The sequence below is a fragment of the Oncorhynchus mykiss genome, chromosome 11 (assembly GCF_057628025.1).
Source record: "Oncorhynchus mykiss isolate SJ-2025 chromosome 11, ASM5762802v1, whole genome shotgun sequence".
Lineage (NCBI taxonomy): Eukaryota > Metazoa > Chordata > Actinopteri > Salmoniformes > Salmonidae > Oncorhynchus > Oncorhynchus mykiss.
The window spans coordinates 24518612-24541500 of record NC_143032.1 but is presented as its reverse complement, the minus strand read 5'-3'; the positions used below and the strand labels follow the sequence as shown (position 1 = coordinate 24541500).

Here is a 22889-nt window from a genome sequence, read left to right as displayed (position 1 = left end):
GGCGAGGAGAAGAGAGGAGAGGCGAGGCGAGGAAAAGAGAAGAGAGGAGAGGAGAGGCGAGGAGAAGAGAGGAGAGGAGAGGAGAGGCGAGGAGAAGAGAGGAGAGGCGAGGCGAAGAGAGGAGAGGAGAGGCGAGGAGAAGAGAGGAGAGGCGAGGAGAAGAGAGGAGAGGCGAGGAGAAGAGAGGAGAGGAGAGGCGAGGAGAAGAGAGGAGAGGAGAGGCGAGGAGAAGAGAGGAGAGGCAAGGAGAAGAGAGGAGAGGAGAGGCGAGGAGAAGAGAGGAGAGGAGAGGCGAGGAGAAGAGAAGAGAAGAGAGGAGAGGCGAGGCGAGGAGAAGAGAGGAGAGGAGAGGTGAGGCGAGGCGAGGAGAAGAGAGGAGAGGCGAGGCGAGGAGAAGAGAGGAGAGGCGAGGAGAAGAGAGGAGAGGCGAGGAGAAGAGAAGAGAGGAGAGGAGAGGCGAGGCGAGGCGAGGAGAAGAGAAGAGAGGAGAGGAGGGGCGAGGCGAGGAGAAGAGAGGAGAGGAGAGGCGAGGAGAGGAGAGGCGAGGAGAAGAGAAGAGAGGCGAGGCGAGGAAAAGAGAAGAGAAGAGAGGAGAGGCGAGGAGAAGAGAAGAGAGGAGAGGCGAGGAGAAGAGAGGAGAGGAGAGGCGAGGAGAAGAGAGGAGAGGCGAGGAGAAGAGAGGAGAGGAGAGGAGAAGAGAGGAGAGGCGAGGAGAAGAGAGGAGAGGAGAGGCGAGGAGAAGAGAGGAGAGGAGAGGCAAGGAGAAGAGAGGAGAGGCGAGGAGAAGAGAGGAGAGGAGAGGCGAGGAGAAGAAAAGAGAAGAGAGGCGAGGCGAGGAGAAGAGAGGCGAGGCGAGGAGAAGAGAGGAGAGGCGAGGCGAGGAGAAGAGAAGAGAGGAGAGGCGAGGAGAAGAGAGGCGAGGCGAGGAGAGGAGAGGAGAGGCGAGGAGAAGAGAAGAGAGGAGAGGAGAGGCGAGGAGAAGAGAGGAGAGGAGAGGAGAGGAGAGGAGAGGAGAGGAGAAGAGAAGAGAATAGAAGAGAGGAGAGGCGAGGAGAAGAGAAGAGAAGAGAGGAGAGGCGAGGAGAGGAGAAGAGAGGAGAGGCGAGGCGAGGAAAAGAGAAGAGAGGAGAGGAGAGGCGAGGAGAAGAGAGGAGAGGAGAGGAGAGGCGAGGAGAAGAGAGGAGAGGCGAGGCGAAGAGAGGAGAGGAGAGGCGAGGAGAAGAGAGGAGAGGCGAGGAGAAGAGAGGAGAGGCGAGGAGAAGAGAGGAGAGGAGAGGCGAGGAGAAGAGAGGAGAGGAGAGGCGAGGAGAAGAGAGGAGAGGCAAGGAGAAGAGAGGAGAGGAGAGGCGAGGAGAAGAGAGGAGAGGAGAGGCGAGGAGAAGAGAAGAGAAGAGAGGAGAGGCGAGGCGAGGAGAAGAGAGGAGAGGAGAGGTGAGGCGAGGCGAGGAGAAGAGAGGAGAGGCGAGGCGAGGAGAAGAGAGGAGAGGCGAGGAGAAGAGAGGAGAGGCGAGGAGAAGAGAAGAGAGGAGAGGAGAGGCGAGGCGAGGCGAGGAGAAGAGAAGAGAGGAGAGGAGGGGCGAGGCGAGGAGAAGAGAGGAGAGGAGAGGCGAGGAGAGGAGAGGCGAGGAGAAGAGAAGAGAGGCGAGGCGAGGAAAAGAGAAGAGAAGAGAGGAGAGGCGAGGAGAAGAGAAGAGAGGAGAGGCGAGGAGAAGAGAGGAGAGGAGAGGCGAGGAGAAGAGAGGAGAGGCGAGGAGAAGAGAGGAGAGGAGAGGAGAAGAGAGGAGAGGCGAGGAGAAGAGAGGAGAGGAGAGGCGAGGAGAAGAGAGGAGAGGAGAGGCAAGGAGAAGAGAGGAGAGGCGAGGAGAAGAGAGGAGAGGAGAGGCGAGGAGAAGAAAAGAGAAGAGAGGCGAGGCGAGGAGAAGAGAGGCGAGGCGAGGAGAAGAGAGGAGAGGCGAGGCGAGGAGAAGAGAAGAGAGGAGAGGCGAGGAGAAGAGAGGCGAGGCGAGGAGAGGAGAGGAGAGGCGAGGAGAAGAGAAGAGAGGAGAGGAGAGGCGAGGAGAAGAGAGGAGAGGAGAGGAGAGGAGAGGAGAGGAGAGGAGAGGAGAGGAGAGGAGAAGAGAAGAGAATAGAAGAGAGGAGAGGCGAGGAGAAGAGAAGAGAAGAGAGGAGAGGCGAGGAGAGGAGAGAGGAGAGGAGAGGTGAGGAGAAGAGAGGAGAGGAGAGGCGAGGTGAAGAGAGGAGAGGCGAGGAGAAGAGAGGAGAGGCGAGGCGAAGAGAGGAGAGGCGAGGCGAGGAGAAGAGAAGAGAGGAGAGGCGAGGAGAAGAGAAGAGAGGAGAGGCGAGGAGAAGAGAGGAGAGGCGAGGCGAAGAGAGGAGAGGCGAAGAGAGGCGAGGCGAGGCGAAGAGAGGAGAGGAGAAGAGAGGAGAGGCGAGGCGAGGAGAAGAGAGGAGAGGCAAGGAGAAGAGAGGCGAGGCGAAGAGAGGAGAGGCGAGGAGAAGAGAAGAGAGGAGAGGCGAGGAGAAGAGAGGCGAGGCGAGGAGAAGAGAGGAGAGGCGAGGAGAAGAGAAGAGAGGAGAGGAGAGGCGAGGAGAGGAGAGGAGAGGAGAGGAGAGGAGAAGAGAAGAGAATAGAAGAGAGGAGAGGAGAGGCGAGGAGAAGAGAAGAGAAGAGAGGAGAGGAGAGGCGAGGAGAAGAGAAGAGAGGAGAGGCGAGGAGAAGAGAAGAGAAGAGAGGAGAGGCGAGGAGAGGAGAGAGGAGAGGCGAGGAGAAGAGAGGAGAAGAGAGGCGAGGTGAAGAGAGGAGAGGCGAGGAGAAGAGAGGAGAGGCGAGGCGAAGAGAGGAGAGGAGAGGCGAGGCGAGGAGAAGAGAAGAGAGGAGAGGCGAGGAGAAGAGAAGAGAGGAGAGGCGAGGAGAAGAGAGGAGAGGCGAGGCGAAGAGAGGAGAGGCGAAGAGAGGCGAGGCGAGGCGAAGAGAGGAGAGGAGAAGAGAGGAGAGGCGAGGCGAGGAGAAGAGAGGAGAGGCAAGGAGAAGAGAGGCGAGGCGAAGAGAGGAGAGGCGAGGAGAAGAGAGGAGAGGAGAGGCGAGGCAAAGAGAGGAGAGGCGAGGAGAGGCGAAGAGAGGAGAGGAGAGGAGAGGCGAGGACAGGCGAGGAGAAGAGAGGAGAGGCGAGGCGAGGAGAAGAGAGCAGAGGCGAAGAGAGGAGAGGCGAGGAGAAGAGAGGAGAGGCGAAGAGAGGAGAGGCAAGGCGAGGAGAAGAGAAGAGAGGAGAGGAGAGGAGAGGCGAGGAGAAGAGAGGCGAGGAGAAGAGAAGAGAGGAGAGGCGAAGAGAGGAGAGGAGAGGCGAGGAGAAGAGAAGAGAGGAGAGGCGAGGATAAGAGAAGAGAGGAGAGGCGAGGCGAGGAGAAGAGAGGAGAGGCGAGGAGAAGAGAAGAGAGGAGAGGCGAGGATAAGAGAAGAGAGGAGAGGCGAGGCGAGGAGAAGAGAGGAGAGGCGAGGCGAGGAGAAGAGAGGAGAGGCGAGGAGAAGAGAAGAGAGGAGAGGCGAGGATAAGAGAAGAGAGGAGAGGCGAGGCGAGGAGAAGAGAGGAGAGGCGAGGAGAAGAGAGGCGAGGTGAGGAGAAGAGAGGAGAGGCGAGGAGAAGAGAGGAGAGGCGAGGATAAGAGAAGAGAGGAGAGGCGAGGCGAGGAGAAGAGAGGAGAGGCGAGACGAGGAGAAGAGAGGAGAGGCGAGGAGAAGAGAGGAGAGGCGAGGCGAGGAGAAGAGAGGCGAGGAGAGGAGAAGAGAGGAGAGGCGAGGAGAAGAGAGGAGAGGCGAGGCGAGGAGAAGAGAGGCGAGGAGAGGAGAAGAGAGGAGAGGCGAGGAGAAGAGAGGAGAGGCGAGGAGAAGAGAAGAGAGGCGAGGAGAGGAGAGGCGAGGCGAAGAGAGGCGAGGAGATTAGAGGCGAGGCGAGGAGAGGAGAGGAGATGAGAGGCGAGGAGATGAGAGGCGAGGCGAGGAGAGGAGAGGAGAGGAGGGGTAGAGGAGAGGGCCTTGGTCAAAAGCAGTGCAGAATAGAGGGAATAGGTGTATTTGGGACACAGTCATAGAGTAGTAAGCCAACAGCACTGAGCTGGAATCAGGGAATAACCAGAGCATAAACACACACCTCCCTACAGAGCTATTATGGGGCTGCATTACTGCATTACACATGAAAAAGACCCACTCCTCTCATCTTCTCTCCTGCCTGGGAGTAAAACACAATCTCACACATACTGGAGCTCAAATCCATATCCACTCCACTCAGAGAGAGGGGGAGGGGAAGACACAGAGAGAAAGAGAGAGGGAGAGAGAGCGAGAGAGAGAGAGAGAGAGAGAGAAGGAGAGAGAGTGAGAGAGAGAGAGAGAGCTGCACAGAGAAAGGCTTGGAATAGAGTCTTACCAACAGAGAGTCTCATTACCCCAGCAATGTGTTCACACAGACTCTTTTACGACCAACACAACCAATAGGCTACAGTGGACAGGCCTAGTGGTAGAAAGGAAACAACCTGACATACAGACATGTGTGAAACATGTCAGACATGAGGGCAAGCGTGAAAATACTGCCATCGCAGCAGAAAACCCCAAGGAGACAGCTATTGTAGTATTACAGTATGACGTCTAAATTGACATCCCATATTTCAATCAGATATAGTGATTGACACGTAACAGGACAGGGGTTTGACTGATCCTTGATGCACTGACTCCCTGATCCCAAAAGACCCCGGGATAGGGAGTGAAGTAAAGAGAGTCCCACACACAGTGGCAGTGACAGTTTGTCACTTGACTGTCTTCTACATGGCAGGTGTCAAACTGCTGTGTGGAGAAACGGTGTGAGAAGAGGAGAGACGAGGAGAGGAGCCAGGGGAATAGAGCAAAGACTAGGTTGAAGCCTTGTGATTGCTCTGATTCATCACAGGAAAGCACATAGGACTAGTACCGTACCGTATGCATACGGCCACACTTACATCCAGGAAGACAGAGAGACCAGCGAAGAGCGGCGAATGTGACAGACAGACAATGGGACAGATCTCCAACAGTTGTCATCCTCCTCACATTCAGTCTCAACCTGCATCAACCCACTGCTGACCTTAGCAAGACTCACACGCTATGATATTGTTCTATTCGAACCAGACCTAACGTGAGGGATAATGCCAGCTTCTCCATGCTTCGGGACGGTAGTGATCTGTAATACAGTGTGAAGTATGCAGGCTAGTTTACGTTCCACAGAGCACTCACTACATCAGACATTGAGCTGTTGAGAGGGTTTATTCTGCCCCACTGCTCCTACTGAATCACACACACCCTTGCAAACACACACATACACGCATGCACGCAAACACACACACGCACGCGCACACACGCACACGCACGCACGCACGCACACACACACACACACACACACACACACACACACAGAGAGGGAGCCTTTCAGGATAGGATTCAGTGTGAACTAGACATGTCATCAGTCCTTCCACATCCCTGCACCTGCATCACCTCATCACCTCTCTGTGTTCTTCCTGCTGGATAGAGTCACAAATGTCACCCTATTCTATATTCCCTATGATCTGCACTCCTTTTGACCAGGACCCATAAAAGCCTAGGGGAGAGGGAGATGTTGTCTTATTTAGACGACCTCTTTCTTTCTTTCTTTCTTTTGATATTTTCTGTAATGTTCTTATTTGTCCACGCAAGGGTTAAAACACAGGGAGCTGTTAAAGGTGCCTCTCTCTCTCGCTCTTCTCCATCTGTCCTTTGAGCCTTTCTCTCCTCGTCTTTAACCTCGCCTATTCTCTCCAACTTTCCCTCTCTATGCGAGGGGACGATAACACATACGCCGTGTGTCCGTTATTCTCAGGGCTGAAACGGCCCCTGGGGGGGACAGAGGCTAGATACAGTCCAGTGTGATTCCTAGTGAACTAGTCAGGTAATGACACTAGACACCACCTATAAATACACAGAAACAGACACACTGTACTGTACAATACCCAATAAGGAAAACGACGCAAATAGACTGATCATCGAATTCAGTGAACGTTGTATTTTATAACTTGCTAGTGTATTGGAAAGCCACAACCCTCAGCTTTCAGGTACACTTGATAATCAGCAGATTATACACTCATGAGACAAGGATTGATCCATCACTGTAAACTTGTAGAAAAACACGAGGGATCTGCAGGCCCTGAGAAATGTACTATAGAGGATCTCTCTTTCTCTATCTCTGTCCTTTTTCTTCTGCACATCTCTCTCCCTCTCAATCCCTATTTCTCTCTCCCTCTCCGTCTCCCTATCGCTCTTCCCCCCCCACCCCCCCCCACCCCCACCCCCTCTCCCTCTCTCCTTGCACTTCGACCACAACTCCTGGATGACATGGAAGCTGTTACAGTAAAAGACTATCTATGATTGTGCTGTCCCAGCACTTTTCTGGTGCTTCGGGGGGTATAACAGAAATTAGGATGAGAAGTGCACCGTTTAGACATTAGGTAAACAACGCCACCGTTATTCACAAGCACTATCACTTTGTTTCCTGTGAGTCAAATGGGGCTCAATTGTTTGGCTAGGAATTAAAATATACATATATTCCAATGCTCAGCACAGTTAAAAGCAGGGAATCGCTTTGATTTAGAAAAATGTGGTTGTACCAGTGTCGATGTGCTGTTCCAGAAGAATGTGTTCTGTGTGGAGGAGTATTATGTCAAACGTAGAAGCTATAAATAAACCAAAACAACAAACATCTGCGTTGGAGTTGTATATATTGTGAGGCATCTACATCCCAAATGACACCCTATTCCCGATTTTGTGCACTACTTTTGACCAGCACCCATAGGGCCCTGGTCAAAAGTAAGTGCACTAAATAGGGAATAGTGTGTCGTTTGGGATGAAATCAAGTCCCCTAACACACAGCTCTTAGTTCAGAAGCTAATAAAGTGTTGCCTAGGCCGTTAGCATTGTAAAAAATGTGCTTTCAGGCTATGAGAACAAACTTTGTAATCTAAAAGCACAAGTGTTGCAGAAAGCTGAATTAGTATTTTAGAAAACTGGGGCTCACAGTCACAATTATGATATAACCCAAGGGATTACAGTGACACATTGTCAACAAAAACAAAAATAGTCTTGTTAAAATTTCCATTATGATAGTTGTGTCTTTGAATTAGGCTAGGCTATGTAGGCTACTTAAGCATTAACCTATTTAAAAATCTTGCCAGAAGTCAATGCTTGCGTCCCAAATGACACCGTGTTCCCTATTTAGTGCACTAACTTTGACCAGGGCCCATAGGAGCCTCTTAGAAAAAAGGGTTCCAAAACTGTTCTTCGACTGTCCCCATAGGAGAACCCCTTTTAGTTCCTTGTAAAAGCCTTTTTGGTTCCAGGTAGAACTCTTTTGGGTTCCATGTAGAACCCTCTGTGTCAATGGTTCTACCTGGAACCAAAATAGTTCTACCTGGAACCAAAAAGGGTTCTTCAAAGGGTTCTCCTATGGGGACAGCTGAAGAAACCTTTTAGGTTCCAGATTAGAGGTCTGCCGATTATGATTTTTCAACGGCGATACCGATACCAATTATTGGAGGACAAAAAAAGACGATACCGATTATTGGAGGACCAAAAAGAGACGATACCGATTATTGAAGGACCAAAAAAAGACGATACCGATTAATCGGCCGATTTATATACATGTGTATTTGTTTTAATGACAATCACAACAATACTGAATGAACAATGAACACTTTCATTTTAACATACATAAAATCAATTTAGTCTCAAATAAATTATGAAACATGTTCAATTTGATTTAAATAATGCAAAAACACAGTGTTGAAGAAGAAAGTAAAAGTGCAATAGGTGCCATGTAAAAAAGCTAACGTTTAAGTTCCTTGCTCAGAACATGAGAACATATGAAAGCTGGTGGTTCCTTTCAACATGAGTCTTCAATATTCCCAGGTAAGAACTTTTAGGTTGTAGTTATTATAAGACTATTTCTCTCTATACCATTTATATTTCATATACCTTTGACTATTGGATGTTCTTATAGGCACTTTAGTATTGCCAGCTTAATCTCGGGAGTTGATAGGCTTGAAGTCATAAACAGGGCTGTGCTTCAAGCATTGTTAAGAGGTGCTGGCAAACGCAGGAAAGTGCTGTTTGAATGAATGCTTACGAGCCTGCTGCTGCCTACCACCGCTCAGTCAGACTGCTCTATCAAATATCAAATCATAAACTTAATTATAACATAATAAACACACAGAAATACGAGCCTTAGGCCATTAATAACTATCATTCGAAAACAAAAAAAAATATTATTTCAGTGAAATACGGAACCGTTGCGTATTTTATCTAACGGGTGGCAACCCTAGGACTAAATATTACTGTTACATTGCAAAACCTTCAATGTTACGTCATAATTATGTAAAATTCTGGCAAATTATTTACGGTCTTTGTTAGGAAGAAATGGTCTTCACACAGTTCGCAACGAGCCAGGCGGCCCAAACTGCTGCATATACCCTGACTCGGCTTGCACAGAACGCAAGAGAAGTGACACAATTTCAGGTACCACATTGATTATATGTTGCATATAATGCTCGTAGGACAAGCTAGTTAAACAAGTAATATCATCAACCATGTGTAGTTAACTAGTGATTATGTAAAGATTGATTGTTTTTTATAAGAGAAGTTTAATGCTAGCTAGCAACTTACCATGGCTCCTTGCTGCCTGCACTCGCGTAACAGGTGGTCAGTCTCCTCGTGGATTGCAATATATATATATGCCGATTACCGATTGTTATGAAAACTTGAAATCGGCCATAATCAGTCGGCCATTCCGATTAATCGGTCGACCTCTATTCTAGGTAGCACCTTTCCTTCTAAGAGTACAGTGCAAAGGGTGCCATTTGGGACAAAGACCAGGGAAGTCAAATGTGGACACGTAAAGCTTGTGTTCCTGTCAAACCAGCCATCGTACCAGCTACATTCTACAGCCATCTGCCAGATCCATCAACATAGACAGATTGATTTAGAGGGATCAACTCTGTCGTGGTTTCCCCATCTCCCTGTGGGACAATAACCATGACAATCACAGAACCCTTTAGCATTAGAAGGGAAGAGGAAGGGGGAGGGAGGGAGGCGAGGGGGGGGAGACGGTTGGATGTACCACCGTCAGTCATTTGGTGTTCCTTTGTACGGTCGTCCAGTCATGTCTCTCTTCTGTCTTAAACGCTATGACACCACTTCAACTATTTGAATCTCGCAAGAGCACGGGCAGATGCAGAGAGAGCAAATGATGAGTGTTACATACGTGTCTCCGGTGTGGACACTCTCTTTCCCTTTCTCATTTATATACAGTATTCATTCTCCCCTTGATCTGGTGTCCTAGCACCGGTGTCTATGTAAGGGTGCAGGACTAAAGCACAGGCGTTTGGCTTTTCATGTCAGACAGGCTCCCACTCAATATACTAGTATTTCTCTCCCTGTCCTCCTCTTCCTAACTGGATAATGATCAAGCTTGTAGGCCCAAACAACTGTGTTCAATAGAATCGGAATGGGCAACTCTTGGCCTTCTGTCATTGTGGATCACCTCAACATGACTTGGACTCTTTCAAAGGTCACAAAACTGCACAAAAGAGAAACCTAAAAGTGTCAGACAAAGAACATGTACCAATCAGAGATGACACATTATACAGATTCATCACAAACTACACACAATGACAACATATACCTAGCTACAGGTAGTTAGTGACAGACAATAATGTATAATATGAAAATGAACTACAGTAGCCCCTCTGTCAGTGTCTGTGTGTTGGTCACCTCAGTAGCTTCTGTCAGTGTCTGTGTGTTGGTCACCTCAGTAGCTTCTCTGTCAGTGTCTGTGTGTTGGTCACCTCAGTAGCTTCTCTGTCAGTGTCTGTGTGTTGGTCACCTCAGTAGCTTCTCTGTCAGTATCTGTGTGTTGGTCACCTCAGTAGCTTCTCTATCATGGTCTGTGTGTTGGTCAACTCAGTAGCTCCTCTGTCAGTGTCTGTGTGTTGGTCACCTCAGTGGTGAACTCATATGAACTTCCTGTGCCTGTCCCAGCTGGGTAGTGTCAGTGGATCGCTAGATAACGAGCTAGCGCCACATCATGCAGGCTCACTAATTAGCCTGGCCAGGAAATCAAAGGCTAACCTTTAAGGCAGTGGGAATACTTCATTAGAGAAGAGACACACACTTCCAAGAAGAGGAGGTAGCCATAGCAACATGCTTCTGGGACAGTGGCTGTCAACAAACAGTGATGCACATGGCTGGTATATCAAATCAAATCAAATTCTATTTGTCACATGCTCCGAATACAACAGGTGTAGATCTTACAGTGAAATGCTTACTTACCAGCCCTTAACCAACAATGCAGTTTCAAAAGAATTCTAATAATAAAATAACCCCCCCCCCCCCCAAATAAGAATAAGAAATAAAAGTAACAAATAATTAAAGAGTAGCAGTAAAATAACAATAGTGTGACTCTAGGAGAGATGATGATTTTCTTGCCGTGTGGCTGTGATCCGTCTTTAGATCGTAAACAGATATTCTCATGCAGACTGCCTTTTAACAAATGACATTTCAGAACATGACACCGGCCTCTTGGGGTAGCTGACGTCACCTCTCTGCTCCTCGATTTCTCGCCCTCGCCTCGGCCTGCTTGAATAATCCAGTAGGACACACGCCAACCGACCAGCAAGTAGTGCCAACCTTACCCAGGGTCGCCAAGACAACACAGCCTGACCCACCAGCCACCCATTGAAGAGATCGCTAAGGATCGCTCCGTGCACTTAGGCTGTAGCCCTATTAGGACCAATTTCAACAAATATCACAATGTGGTCATGATACTAGCGATACTAATGATTATTTATTGTTCCTCTTTGAAAGTGGACATTCTGAAATACTGACTAAATGTTTACGTCCTGGACTTAACAGAGCGCTCTATCACTTCTGAAATTCTAGGCTTTGTTCTTTTTTTTTTTATGTAGACACACAAATCCAACTACTATTAGGTAAATGATAGTGTAATCAAGAAAGAGAACAGGCTAACAGCGGAATCAAAGATATTTTATAACTAGTTAATCTGTGTCGTTTTCAACGGGAGCAAATGAGTGATAGTGGGCAGAACAAGCAAGGAGGTGGGCAGAGCCAAGCACGAGCTAGCAAGATCCTATAGGCGCGTTCTATTACGTATTTGCATACTTCCGCTAGGGAACGCCTACTCCGTGAAGTGCACGTGATAACTCAATCCCCCCTTGCTCTCCTTGTAAACAACTTTTTAAAACTTTGGCAAAGGGTAAAGTCTACAAAACGTAGTGCTCTCTGTTTGTCAGAGATTCTAGTTTTGGGAACAGAAAACTGTATTGAGATCAGGCTTTTCTTAGATGCCAAAATGTGCAGAATGTCGTCCCAGTTCCATCTCGCTACATACTCTCCCACTGCCGGCACCTGGGCTTCCTCTCATCACCATATTTGGTCGGGAGTGGAAATTCCAACCGGATGCTTCAGATTTATACATCCGGTGAAACATCTGGCGCCTTGTTCTATCTGTGGCGTAATGGCTCTGTCTCACAGTGACATGTTCCCACGACAATGGATAGTCCTGAAAACACACGACAGGCCCACTGCTGGTGACGACTACAGACAGCATCGCCTGTGACAGTGTGACTCTACCCTAACTAACACTGGACTCTTCAGCATCATTAAAGATTTAATAGCTCACATAACTGCTACTAACCACGACCTCTATCAATGTATGCCTATGAAGTCTCAGAGAGATGCAGCGTGTGTGAGCAGTAGAGTGGATGATAGATAATGGAAGTGAGAATAATGAAAGACAGAAAGGTTTGAGCAGGAAGTAGAGAGAGGGGGGGCAGAGAGAGAGCAACGGGGGGCTGGCAGAGAGAGAGAGAGAGAGGGGGGAGAAAGAGAGAGAGCGAGAGGTGTGGTGAGGGGACTGGACAAATAAACACACACCAAACCAAGCAGCCCCTGCCCTGACCATTGAGCAGCCATTAGTACAGACCTCAGCATTGGCCTCGGTCCCACCATGGAGTCATCATAACACTGTTGGCCGCTGGCAGTACGAGACACACACACAGAGACACACACCACACACACACCACCCGCTTTCAATTATTCAGTCAGCCAGGCCTCCCAGGCAGGGCATGCCAACTGGTAACATGAGTCATGTTAGGAATGGGCTCTGTCGTTACACTTGTGCCTATGTTGTGAGTCCTAGTGACAACACATCATACCCCATGCTAGATATTTAGCATTTGGGACTGAGATTGGCATAGCTGGCTAACTGTTTGTGCTAATTATTGCATTGTATTCAAAGACACTTGCTATTGTATTGAGGTGTAAGGTCATCGTTGATTTCATTGTTTATTTCTATCAGAAATAGTACAGTATAGGTACAGTAGGTATACTTCATCACGATATTCTATTCTCTCTCTGGGGTGATTTCTGTGTTTAATTTTCTTGGTGTAATTCAAACCCTTTGTGACTAATCATGCAACAGTTTTACACCTGATTCCCCGCTGAGGGAAACCACTGTATGCTAGATGTGGAGTGCCAGATAGTGGGCTCACAAGGTTATATTGCCTCAGTGTACGTCTGTAAGCATAAAGTGCTTTCGGAAAATACCCCTTGACTTTTTCCACATTTTGTTATGTTACATCCTTATTCTAAAATGGATGAAATAAAAAGAAACTATCCTCAGCAATCTACACACAATAGCCCATAATAACAAAGCTTAAATTAGTATTTAGAAATGTTTACAAATGTATAAAAAAATAAAAACAGACCCTTTGCTAAAAGACTCGAAATTGAGCTCAGGTGCATCCTGTTTCCATTGATCATCCTTGAGATGTTTCTACAACTTGATTGGAGTCCAGCTGTGGTAAATTCAATTGACTGGACAGAATTTGGAAAGGCACACACCTGTCTATATAAGGTCCCACAGTTGACAGTGCATGTCAGAGCAAAAACCAAGCCATGAGGTCGAAGCAATTGTCCGTAGAGCTCCTAGACAGGATTGTGTCGAGGCACAGATCTGGAGAAGGGTCAGGAAGGTGACCAAGAACCCAATGGTCACTCTGACAGAGCTCTAGAGTTCCTCTGTGGAGATGGGAGAACCTTCCAGAAGAACAACCATCTCTGCAGCACTCCACCAATCAGGCCTTTATGGTAGAGTGGCCAGACGGGAAGCCACTCCTCAGTAAAAGGCACATGACAGCCCGCTTGGAGTTTGCCAAAAGGCATCTAAAGACTCTTAGACCATGAGAAACAAGATTCTCTGGTCTGAAGAAACCAAGATTGAACTCTTTGGCCTGAATGTCAAGCGTCAAGTCTGGAGGAAACCTGGCACTATCCCAACCGGTGAAGCATGGTGGTGGCAGCATCATGCTGTGGGAATGTTTTTCAGCGGCAGGGACTGGGAGACTAGTCAGGATCGAGGGAAAGATGAATGGAGCAAACAGAGAGATCCTTGATGAAAACCTGCTCCAGAGCGCCTCAGACTTGGGCGAATGTTCACCTTCCAACAGCACAACGACCCTAAGCATACAGCCAAGACAATGCAGGAGTGGCTTCGGGACAAGTCTCTGAATGTCCTTGAGTGGCCCAGCCTGAGCACAGACTTGAACCCGATCAAACATCTCTGGAGAGACCTGAAAATATCTGTGCAGCAACACTCCCAGTCTAACCTGTCAGAGCTTGAGAGGATCTGCAGGGAAGAATGGGAGAAACTCCCCAAATACAGGTGTGCCAAGCTTATAGCGTCATACCCAAGAAGACTCAATGCTGTAATTGCTGCCAAATGGACTTGAACAAAGTACTGAGTAAAGGGTCTGAATACTTATGTAAATGTGACATTTCAGTTTTTTATTTGTAATAAATTAGCGGGGGGGGGAAACTACTGTTTTGGCTTTGTCATTGGGGTACTGTGTGTAGATTGATGAGGGACAACATGTTTTTTAATCAATTTAAGATTAAGTCTGTAACCTAACGAAATGTGGAAAAAGCCAAGGGGTCTGAATGCTTACCGGAGGCACTGTAAAGGTTACAGCTGTGGATATTGAATAATGTCGTCTTCATTTCCAGGAAAAATCGGGTGTTTTTGTATTGACTACAGTTATAAAATGTAAAGGAACAAGTGCTGAATGAGAGCGAATGGAAATGCTGCCTTGAACTTGATTCTGTCAATGTATACAATATACACACACACACACAAATATACCATAGAGTAGAGGGCAAAATATATCAAGTACCATGCCAGCAATTCGATTTTTTGCCATTTACTCTACAGAGAAACAACGACCTTGAACAGAAAGTAATTCAACTTTACTAGTTGAACCTTACTAGTAGTTTGTAGTAAAGTTGTTTCACGTAAGGCAATGACGTGTATGCTTGTTGGATCACTACCCTTTGATTCCTTTTAGTCTCTCTCCACCAGGGTCATATTCATTACTGGACACTGTAGCAAATGCTTTGCAACAGAAAATGAAAACAACCATTTGTTATTGGTTAAGTTCAGGTAGTCCCTCCCCATGTTGGCCCTTTTGCTTCCGTTTCGTGCCTAGTGAATACAACCCAGATAACATCACTGTGGTACTGTAGCCTACAGTCAGAGGAATGATTCTTATACACGTCTATACCTTACCAGTCCCAGACACAGACAGGGAAATTAGGTTAAAAATCCATTGTCTCACTGTAATTACTTTGTGTCTATAGTTCTAGTTTGGTTTACATGCATAACAATAATGTGCCACTAGATACGTCACTTTACTGACAGACACAGTACCCAATGCTTCCTTTGTCCATCACAAACGTTAATGATGTCTCCTCCACACCTATTTTTGATTATCCAATGGGAAACATGCCACTTGAAAAGACACGAAACCATACAAAAAATAAACGACATCATTTGGTTCTCTCTCTTCCATTATAACAAGGGCAGACTAATGTGGGGGAAATTGCTTTTTAGCAGAGTGGGAGACGGACCAAAAGAGTGAAAATGTTCAGAAATGCTCGGCAAAATAACTGCTGCATTGGAGAAGAAGTGAGCAAGTTCAAGTTCAGGCCTCTCTGGGGTTATAGGACTCTCAACTAACAACCAACCAGATATAGGACGTTGGGACCATTATTAAACTCTCCTCCAAACCCAGTGAGGATTTCTCTTGAAAATAGTCTGACCACCAATTACAGAGCAGCAGGTTTATGTCAACCATCATCTTTTATTGTCCTCTGTGACCTATATGTGTGTGTGTGTGTGTGTGTGTGTGTGTGTGTGTGTGTGTGTGTGTGTGTGTGTGTGTGTGTGTGTGTGTGTGTGTGAGTATAAAGAGTTGCAGGAGAGACAGGCTGCCAGACCCACCCTGTACTGACCAAACCACACAGATTCACCACAGTACCCCAAACCAACAACCATTTTTTAGTATCAGAGGGATTTAGGGATATGAATCATAGTATTTTGGTTCTCGTTCACTTCCTCGCGTAACAATAAACACCACACACTCAACACTGTATGAGCTTATATTCCAATGCCCATTCATTGTGTTGTGAATTTTCAACGAAGGAAAAGGTTTCATCTTAGTGCAAATAGAATAATATACCTATTGAGCTTTGTAAGGTCACACAAATGTATTTTGCTGTGGAATGACACACATTTCCTTCCTGCTTTATAATGCAGTTTATCTGTTAGCCTTCTCTCCATCCACTGACGGCAGAAAGAAGGGACTGAAAGCTCAATGTATTTGCATTACAATATGCTCTCAGCCATCTGATCTGATCTGAAGCCAGATCACAATGATCAAGGTTCTTCAGTTTCAGGCTCCTGGCTATGCTTTTGACCGTGCACCAAGACATGACTGCTTCCTAAATGGCACCCCGTTCCCTTTAAAGTGCACCACTTTTGACCAGGACCCATAGGGAGGGCTTTGGTCATAAGTAGTGGCCTATGTAGGGAGTAGGGTGCAATTTGGAATGCATACATGAGGTGGGGGGAGAGGGAGGGCCCCAGCCCCCTTGTCATGTTGGCTTTGACATCTATTACTGCATGACCGGTAGCATCTGTTTTTCATCTTCACAGGTTTGTATATGTTGGGCTTGCAAGTCATGTGGATGTAAATCTTCTATTAGCAGTGTTAACATGCCAAATGCATAGAGATCCTATAATTCATCCTATATGTAAGTATATGGGTAAATGCTTGGTAATGAGATTATATCCATTCAATTGCAAAGGAATGACAGAGCCATTTGTTCACTCACCCTAGAATTGACTATTAACATTTGACTCTATACATGTTTTATAGTTTTGGCACACATGTTATGCAGAAAGTCTACTTTTGGCACGGACTTTGACTTTACCACACCCTCCTTTAATTTTAGGGAGTGCCTGGCCAAACTTCAGTTGGCACCGCCCTCTTGGCAGAATAGTGAGTGATAGTGGGTAATAATTTTGAACTTTTTATGAGCACCCGGTGCAGGATGGGGAGACGTGAACCTTTTGAAAGAAGGCTATGTTTTTGTGTTTATTTGATTTATTTTTTTATATTTACAGAAACATTTGTGTAACATCAGAAATAAACCAGGCTGCGTAGGCCTATAGCCTACGGTAAACGCGTTATAACAATGCATTACCACGTTATAAGGTTGAAATACATGATTAGGCTACAGCATCTACAAAGCACTCCCTTGCTAGGTTTTGAAACAACAGATATTACAGACAAATGCGTCGAGCAGTTAAACCAATGGGATAAATAGTTGACCATTAGATATGGAGGCTACCGATGTATCCTGTTTGCTACTACAGCAGGAAAATAATCCGGCAGCAACTGAAAATCTGAATTATTATGTGGATTATAATTATTGGACATTTTTGTAGGGGTTGATACATTTTTCATCGGGGAAAATGAAGTCTCAAATTTCAAGTGGAAATTACAAACTTCCGAAGCCTTTTTAAAACCTCAAATATACTGCAAGTGTAACATTTCCTTTGTTGCAGGACATTTCTCCTACAACAGGGCAATCAAATTAAGATCCTGATCTGTAAAGTGGGGAGTTTAAATAAATGTTCTCTAAATCCCATTCGTATTTGCCTTGGGTTGTGTGGGACATCACAAATCCAATTCCCATCCTTGCAGTAGAGGCAATGGCATCACGAAATGAGCCAATAGCCCATGGTGCTACGTTATGAAAATACAAGTTATATTTTAATTAGGGATACATAATCACAAGTTAGATCTCAGTTCATTATAATACCATTCCAATCAATGTTCAAAGTTAGTGACCAGATATATCAGCTGGATGTATTTAACAACAACCATTGAACCATAGAAGCATGCTTTGCTTCTAAACTTGCCTAACATATGGATGTAGGCACATTCCACGTCTAAAATAGTAATAGTGTGAGGGAAAGGTGGACAGAATGGAACAGTACTGTTGTAGCCTGTCTAGTTCGCACCTCGTAAACACTCACAAAGAGGTCTGCTGTTGAAGCTAAATTCAACTTCATCCCTAAAGCATGGAGGGCTCATAAGCGGTTCTTATTCAAAACCAAAGGCATAAAATGGCATGCATTATGATCATATTTATCTTCGTAACTAGGAATTATTATGCATAAAACACAAGATGTTTCTATTTTTTTTATTGAAATAACAATGAAGGGTCACCACCAGTGGGAAAAAAGCTAGCAGTACCCCGTTCCCATTCTTACCTCTACGCTGAACGGTTGTTCCTCTCCATTCACGGCACATAAAATCCACAGCAAGAATTGCAAGCACAACGTCCCTAGATAAAAGCTATTCAAACGTCTTCTAGTGTGAAATGCTAACAAAATCATAATGAAGCCCCTTAATTGTTTCTGCTTGTTTTATTAATAGTCAATCAAAACAAACGGACAAGGAGTAAATCCCTGGCGTCTCAGGCGGAGGCTAGGAGGAACATTGGCGGTGACGGTATCTCTCTCGCATGCCCGGGGAAAGAATGATCGTCGCTTCGGCTCGTCGAGGGTTGAAGAGGAAGTTATCCGGAGAAGACAATAATTCGCAATTGTTTTTCAGATGTTCCGTTTTATTTGTCCACTGCTCAGTTCTCCTCAGTGGATCCACCTCTAACGCTGTTGTCAGACACATTTAGCTGGGGTCCTACACTGCGCGGCATAGCTGCTAGTTTTCAACCATAACTCGGATGACTGCGCCTGCGCTCTCTCTCCGAACCCCCATCAGAGCCGCATATTATAACACTCCCATTTTGGAGCCTGCGCGGCTCAGAGCGTCACGGAATCTTGGATCATATACCAAACTATATAATCGCTATATCGTACCTTATGGACAGTGGTGGAAAAGGGAGGCGATAAAGGAGCCCGATGTTGTTATTCCTGGGGCTAAACACAAACGTGCTACCTTAACCAAACCAGTATGACAGAGTCTTTGTTGCCCATAACATCGGTGGTTGCTGAAGGTTGTTGTTGATGATGATGATAATGACGATGAAGCTTTCGATTATGATTAGCCTATATAATTGCACAGGCGACCTATTTCACTCATTATTACATGTTATTAGCCTACATGTTGCCCGTTCCATTGATGCTCTTACAGAAAACTGTTTTTAAACATTTTAACACTAGGCTACTGTCAAGCAGCAACACTTTCATTTCAGATGTTCTCTGTACACTTTTTTAATAGCTAATGTTGAAATGTTTCTTGTTGAATGACTTCCGTATAGTCCGTGACAGCCCAGCATATACATCTTATATGTGGTTGTATTTGAAATGACACTATTCACTTTATAGTGCACGACTTTTGACCAGGAGCCATGTGGCTATGGTTAAAAGTAGTGCACTATGTAGGGAATAGTGGTGCCATTTGGGATGTATACACCGTGATTGTACAGTAGTAGGCTATGATAAAAGCCGAGGAAATGCACTGTACATTGTTGTTTGTCAAGTCCACCAGAGGGCAATGACAAGCTAAATGTGATATTAGATGAAAGGAGACGTGTCAGCTTACTTACTGTACAGTAAAATAGTTACGTTTACGTATATGCAAACACACAATGTCACAGTCCCATGGATCTGTACAATATTTGCATTGAAGAAGAAAATGTACACAACAATCGAATTGGAGTTAAAATTACTATTGCCCCAATTGCCCCCGTGCGCTTGGTATGGCAACTACTTGGCATCCGACCGCAAGACGCTACAGAAGGTAGTGTACCGCCCAGTACATTACTGGGGCCAAGCTCCCTGCCATCCAGGACCTCTTTACCAGGCAGTGTCAGAAGAAGGCCCTAAAAATTGGCAAAGACTCCAGCCACCCAAGTCTATCTGTTCTCTCTGCTACTGCACGGCAAGCGGTACCGGAGCGCCAAGTCTGGAACCAGAAAGCTCCTGAACAGCTTCTACCCCCAAGCCATAAGACTGCTGAACAGTTAATCAAATGGCTACCCGGACTATTTTCTATTGAGCCATTTTTTTTGTTTAACTGACTCTATTGCACTGGCTCTATGCACACTCACAGAACTCTACCCACACACTCACACATATTACACTGACACTCCATCACACACACTCACACACTACATACGCTCACACACACAAAACACATACACACACACATGTGCATATATAATCCTAAGCCTAATCACCGACAGCGACGAGACAGCCTATAGGGAGGAGGTCAGAGACCTGGCCGTGTTGTGCCAGGACAACAACCTCTCCCTCAACGTGATCATGACAAAGGAGATGATTGTGGACTACAGGTGAAAGAGGACCAAGCACACCTCCATTCTCATCGACAGGGCTGTAGTGGAGCAGGTTGAGAGCTTCAAGTTCCTTGGTGTCCACATCACCAACAAACTAACATGGTCCAAGCACACCAAGACAGTTGTGAAGAGGGCACAACAAAACCTATTCCCCCCAAGAGACTGAAAAGATTTGACATGGGTCCTCAGAGCCTTAAAGGCTCTACAGCTGCACCATTAAGAGCATCCTGACTGGTTGCATCACTGCTTGGTATGGCAACTGCTTGGCCTCCGACCGCAAGGCACTACAGATGGTAGTGCAACCAGCCCAGTACATCACTGGGGCCAAGCTTTCTGCCATCCAAGACCTCTATACCATGCGGTGTCAGAGAAAGGCCATAAAAATTTTCAAAGACTCCAGCCACCCTAGTCATAGACTTCTCTCTGCTTCCGCACGGCAAGCGGTACTGGAGCGCCAAGTCTAGGTCCAAGAGGCTTCTAAATAGCTTTTACCCCCAAGCCATAAGACTCCTGAACATCTAATCAAATGGCTACCCAGACTATTTGCATTTCCCACCCTCCCTCCCTCCCTCTTTTACACAGCTGCTACTCTCTGTTGTCATCATCTATGTATAGTCACTTAAATAACTCTACCTACATGTACATATTACCTCAACTAACCGGTGCCCCCACGCATTGACTCTGTACCAGTACCCCCCCTGTATATAGTCTCGCTATTGTTATTTTACTGCTGCTCTTTAATTACTTGTTACTTTTATTTCTTATTCTTATCCATATTTTTTTTTAACTGCATTGTTGATTAGTGGCTCGTAAGAAAGCATTTCACGGTAAGGTCAACACCTGTTGTATTCGGCACATATGACTAATACAATTTGATTTGATATTGATGCCACACTCTTTCACACTCTTCACATATGCTGCTGCTACTCTGTTTATTATCTATCCTGATCACTTTCACCCATACCTACATGTACATATTACCTCAATTACCTCAACTACCTCGTACCCCTGCATATTGACTCGGTACCGGTACTCCTTGTATATAGCCTCGTTATTATTATTTCATTGTGTTACGATTTCCTTTCTTAATTAGCAAATTTGTCTTACTTTCTAACTCTGCATTGTCGGGAAAGGGCTTGTAAGTAAGCATTTCACGGTAAGGTCTACACTTGTTGTACTTGGTGCATATGACAAATACATTTGATTTGATTTCTGATTTTGATTTGAATCTAGTTTAATGAAGCAGACCAATGATTTTCCACTTAGAGTCAAATGTGATGGGGAAAAAACAACCAGAGAGTAGGTAGAGGGTGGCGAGGGGAGCCTCGACACCATTAGTTCTGTTGATGAGGTTTCAATTTGCCTGGCCTCCCCCTTGGGGGTCTTGTTGTACACAGTGTGTGTGTCTGTGTGTGTGTGTGTGTGTCTGTGTGTGTGTGTGTGTGTGTGTGTGTGTGTGTGTGTGTGTGTGTGTGTGTGTGTGTGCAGCAGCAATAAATGGGCAGAGAGACTCAATCTAAAGCCTTCACAAACATCTGCATAACATTGCTCTTTCATCCTTGTTATTGTGTTGAGAGATTATGCTGCTGATTTCAAATGAGCCAATGTGTCACGCCCTGACCTGAGATATCTCTGTTTTCTTTATATTTTGGTTAGGTCAGGGTGTGACTAGGGTGGGTACGCTAGTTTTTGTATTGTCTAGGGTTTTTGTATGTCTAGGGTTTTTGTAGGTCTAGGTGATTTGTATGTCTATGGTGGCCTGATATGGTTCCCAATCAGAGGCAGCTGTTTATCATTGTCTCTGATTGGGGATCATATTTAGGTAGCCATTTCTCTTGGGTGTTTGTGGGATCTTGTCTATGTGTAGTTGCCTGTCAGCATTAGTTTGTATAGCTTCACGGTTCGGTTTGTTATTTTGTTCAGTGTTTCATTCTTTAAATAAATAAGAATGTACGCATACCACGCTGGTCCGATCCTTATAACGAATGTGACAGAAGATCCCACCAAAAATGGACCAAGCAGCGTGTTCAGGAGGAATGGACCGGGGAGGAGATCCTGGATGGAGCAGGACCCTGGACGCAGGCTGGGGAGTATCGCCGTCCGAAGGAGGAAATAGAGGCAGCGAAAGTGGAACGGCGACGTTACAAGGAGTTATACCAACGAGGTAGGCCACAGAAACCCCAATAATTTTTTTTGTGGGGGGAGAGGCACATGGAGCAGTCGGCGGAGCCAAGGATCGAACCAGAGCCAGTCAGGGAGTCGGATGAGGAGCTCGATGCAAGATTCCGGAGAGAGGTGCTAGCATTGAGAGCACTGCAGAGCGGGTGTGCTGAGGTGCGTGTCATCAGCCTGGTATCACCTGTACCGGTCCCACGCATCAGGTCTCCAGTGCACATTCATAGCCCAGTGCATCCTGTGCTAGTTTCCCGCACTTGCCGGGCTGGAGTGAGCATCCAGTCAGGAAGGGTGGTGCCTCCTCTCCGCACTCGCCCTGTCATCAGCCTGGTACCACCTGTTCCGGTCCCACGCATCAGACCTCCAGTGCGCCTCCACAGTCCAGTACGTCCTGTTCCTGCTCCTCGCACTCTCCCTCAAGTGCGTGTCCCCAGTCAGGTCCGTCCTGTTCCTCATCCCCGCATTCGCCCTGAGGTGCGTGTCATCAGCCTGGTGCCACCTATTCCGGGCCCACGCATCAGACCTCCAGTGCGCCTCCACAGTCCAGTACGTCTTGTACCTGCTCCTCGCACTCGCCCTGAGATGCATGTCTTCAGCCTGGTACCACCAGTGCCGGCACCACGCATCAGGTCTCCAGTGCGCCTCCACAGTCCAGAGCTTCCGGCGACAGATCCCAGTCCAGAGCTTCCGGCGACAGATCCCAGTCCAGAGCTTCCGGCGACAGATCCCAGTCCAGAGTGGGTACGCTAATTTTTTGTATTGTCTAGGGTTTTTTGTATGTCTAAGGTTTTTGTAGGTCTAGGTGATTTGTATGTCTATGGTGGCCTGATATGGTTCCCAATCAGAGGCAGCTGTTTATCGTTGTCTCTGATTGGGGATCATATTTAAGTATCCATTTCCCTTTGGTGTTTGTGGGATCTTGTCTATG

General features: G+C 46.6%; 1 protein-coding gene across 4 annotated transcripts in view; it reads right to left on the bottom strand.

The window, feature by feature from the left end:
• Nucleotides 1-18453, bottom strand: part of mmp16a (matrix metallopeptidase 16a (membrane-inserted)) — a 73508-nt gene extending 55055 nt beyond the window's left edge. For 2 of the 4 annotated variants that reach the window (XM_021620567.3, XM_021620568.3), the window contains exon 1: nt 17739-18300. In XM_021620567.3, coding sequence (XP_021476242.1) covers nt 17739-17864 — 126 coding nt within the window. In that variant the 5' untranslated portion in view covers nt 17865-18300. Of the gene's footprint in view, nt 1-17738 lie in introns of all 4 variants that reach the window. The other 2 variants (XM_021620570.3, XM_021620569.3) reach the window with 2 other exon arrangements.
• Nucleotides 18454-22889: the final 4436 nt, after the last annotated feature.